General features: G+C 58.3%; 1 protein-coding gene across 1 annotated transcript; it reads right to left on the reverse strand.

The window, feature by feature from the left end:
- Nucleotides 1-7: 7 nt before the first annotated feature.
- LOC117243850 (hornerin-like) lies at nucleotides 8-1,222 on the reverse strand (the record flags this gene model as incomplete). The annotated part of the gene is made up of 2 exons (XM_033511825.1): nucleotides 367-1,222; nucleotides 8-223 (listed from the first exon to the last, which is right to left on the reverse strand). Coding segments are annotated over exons 1-2 (1,062 nt in total), but the record flags the coding sequence as incomplete, so codon positions are not given.
- Between the last annotated feature and the right edge of the window lie 7 nt (nucleotides 1,223-1,229).

Here is a 1,229-nt window from a genome sequence, read left to right on the forward strand (position 1 = left end):
TGGTCACCTTGGTCACCTTGGTCATTGTCATGGTCATCTTGGTCATGGTCATGGTCACCATGGTCACCATGGTCACCATGGTCATCATGGTCACCATGGTCATTGTGGTGACCATGGAGATGTGCAAGGCCCTCAACAGGTGAGGAACACGGTCACCATGGTTGGTCATGGTCATCATGGTCACCTTGGTCATGGTCACCATGGTCGAGGTCATCGTGGTCACCTTGGTCATGGTCATGGTCACCATGGTCATTGTGGTGACCATCGAGATGTGCAATGCCCTCAACAGGTGAGGAACACGGTCATGGTCATGGTCATCATGGTCACCTTGGTCACCTTGGTCATTGTCATCATGGTCATGGTCACCTTGGTCATGGTCATGGTCACCATGGTCATTGTGGTGACCATGGAGATGTGCAAGGCCCTCAACAGGTGAGGAACACGGTCACCATGGTTGGTCATGGTCATCGTGGTCACCTTGGTCATTGTCATGGTCACCTTGGTCATGGTCACCATGGTCATCTTGGTCATGGTCACATGGTCATGGTCACCTTGGTCATGGTCATCTTGGTCATGGTCATTGTGGTGACCATCGAGATGTTCCCAATGTTCCCATGACCTCCTGGTGACCTCCTGGTGTCCCCGTGGTGACCCTGGTGACCTCCTGGTGTCCCGGTGATGTCCCCATGATGTCCCCATGACCTCCTGGTGACCCCATGGTGACCCTGGTGACCCCATGATGACCCCATGGTGACCTCCTGGTGCCCCCGTGATGTCCCCATGACCTCCTGGTGACCCCGTGGTGACCCTGGTGTCCCCGTGATGTCCCCATGACCTCCTGGTGACCCTGGTGACCCCATGGTGACCCCATGGTGACCCTGGTGACCCCGTGGTGACCTCCTGGTGTCCCCATGATGGCCCCATGACCTCCTGGTGACCTCCTGGTGACCCTGGTGACCCCATGGTGACCCCCTGGTGTCCCGGTGATGTCCCCATGATATCCCCATGACCTCCTGGTGACCCCGTGGTGACCTCCTGGTGTCCCGGTGATGTCCCCATGACCTCCTGGTGACCCTGGTGACCCCATGGTGACCTCCTGGTGACCCTGGTGACCCCATGGTGACCCCCTGGTGTCCCGGTGATGTCCCCATGATGTCCCCATGACCTCCTGGTGACCCCGTGGTGACCCCGTGGTGACCCTGGTGACCCCATGGTGACCCTGGTGACCC

Source organism: Parus major, unplaced genomic scaffold (genome assembly GCF_001522545.3).
Source record: "Parus major isolate Abel unplaced genomic scaffold, Parus_major1.1 Scaffold1664, whole genome shotgun sequence".
NCBI lineage: Eukaryota > Metazoa > Chordata > Aves > Passeriformes > Paridae > Parus > Parus major.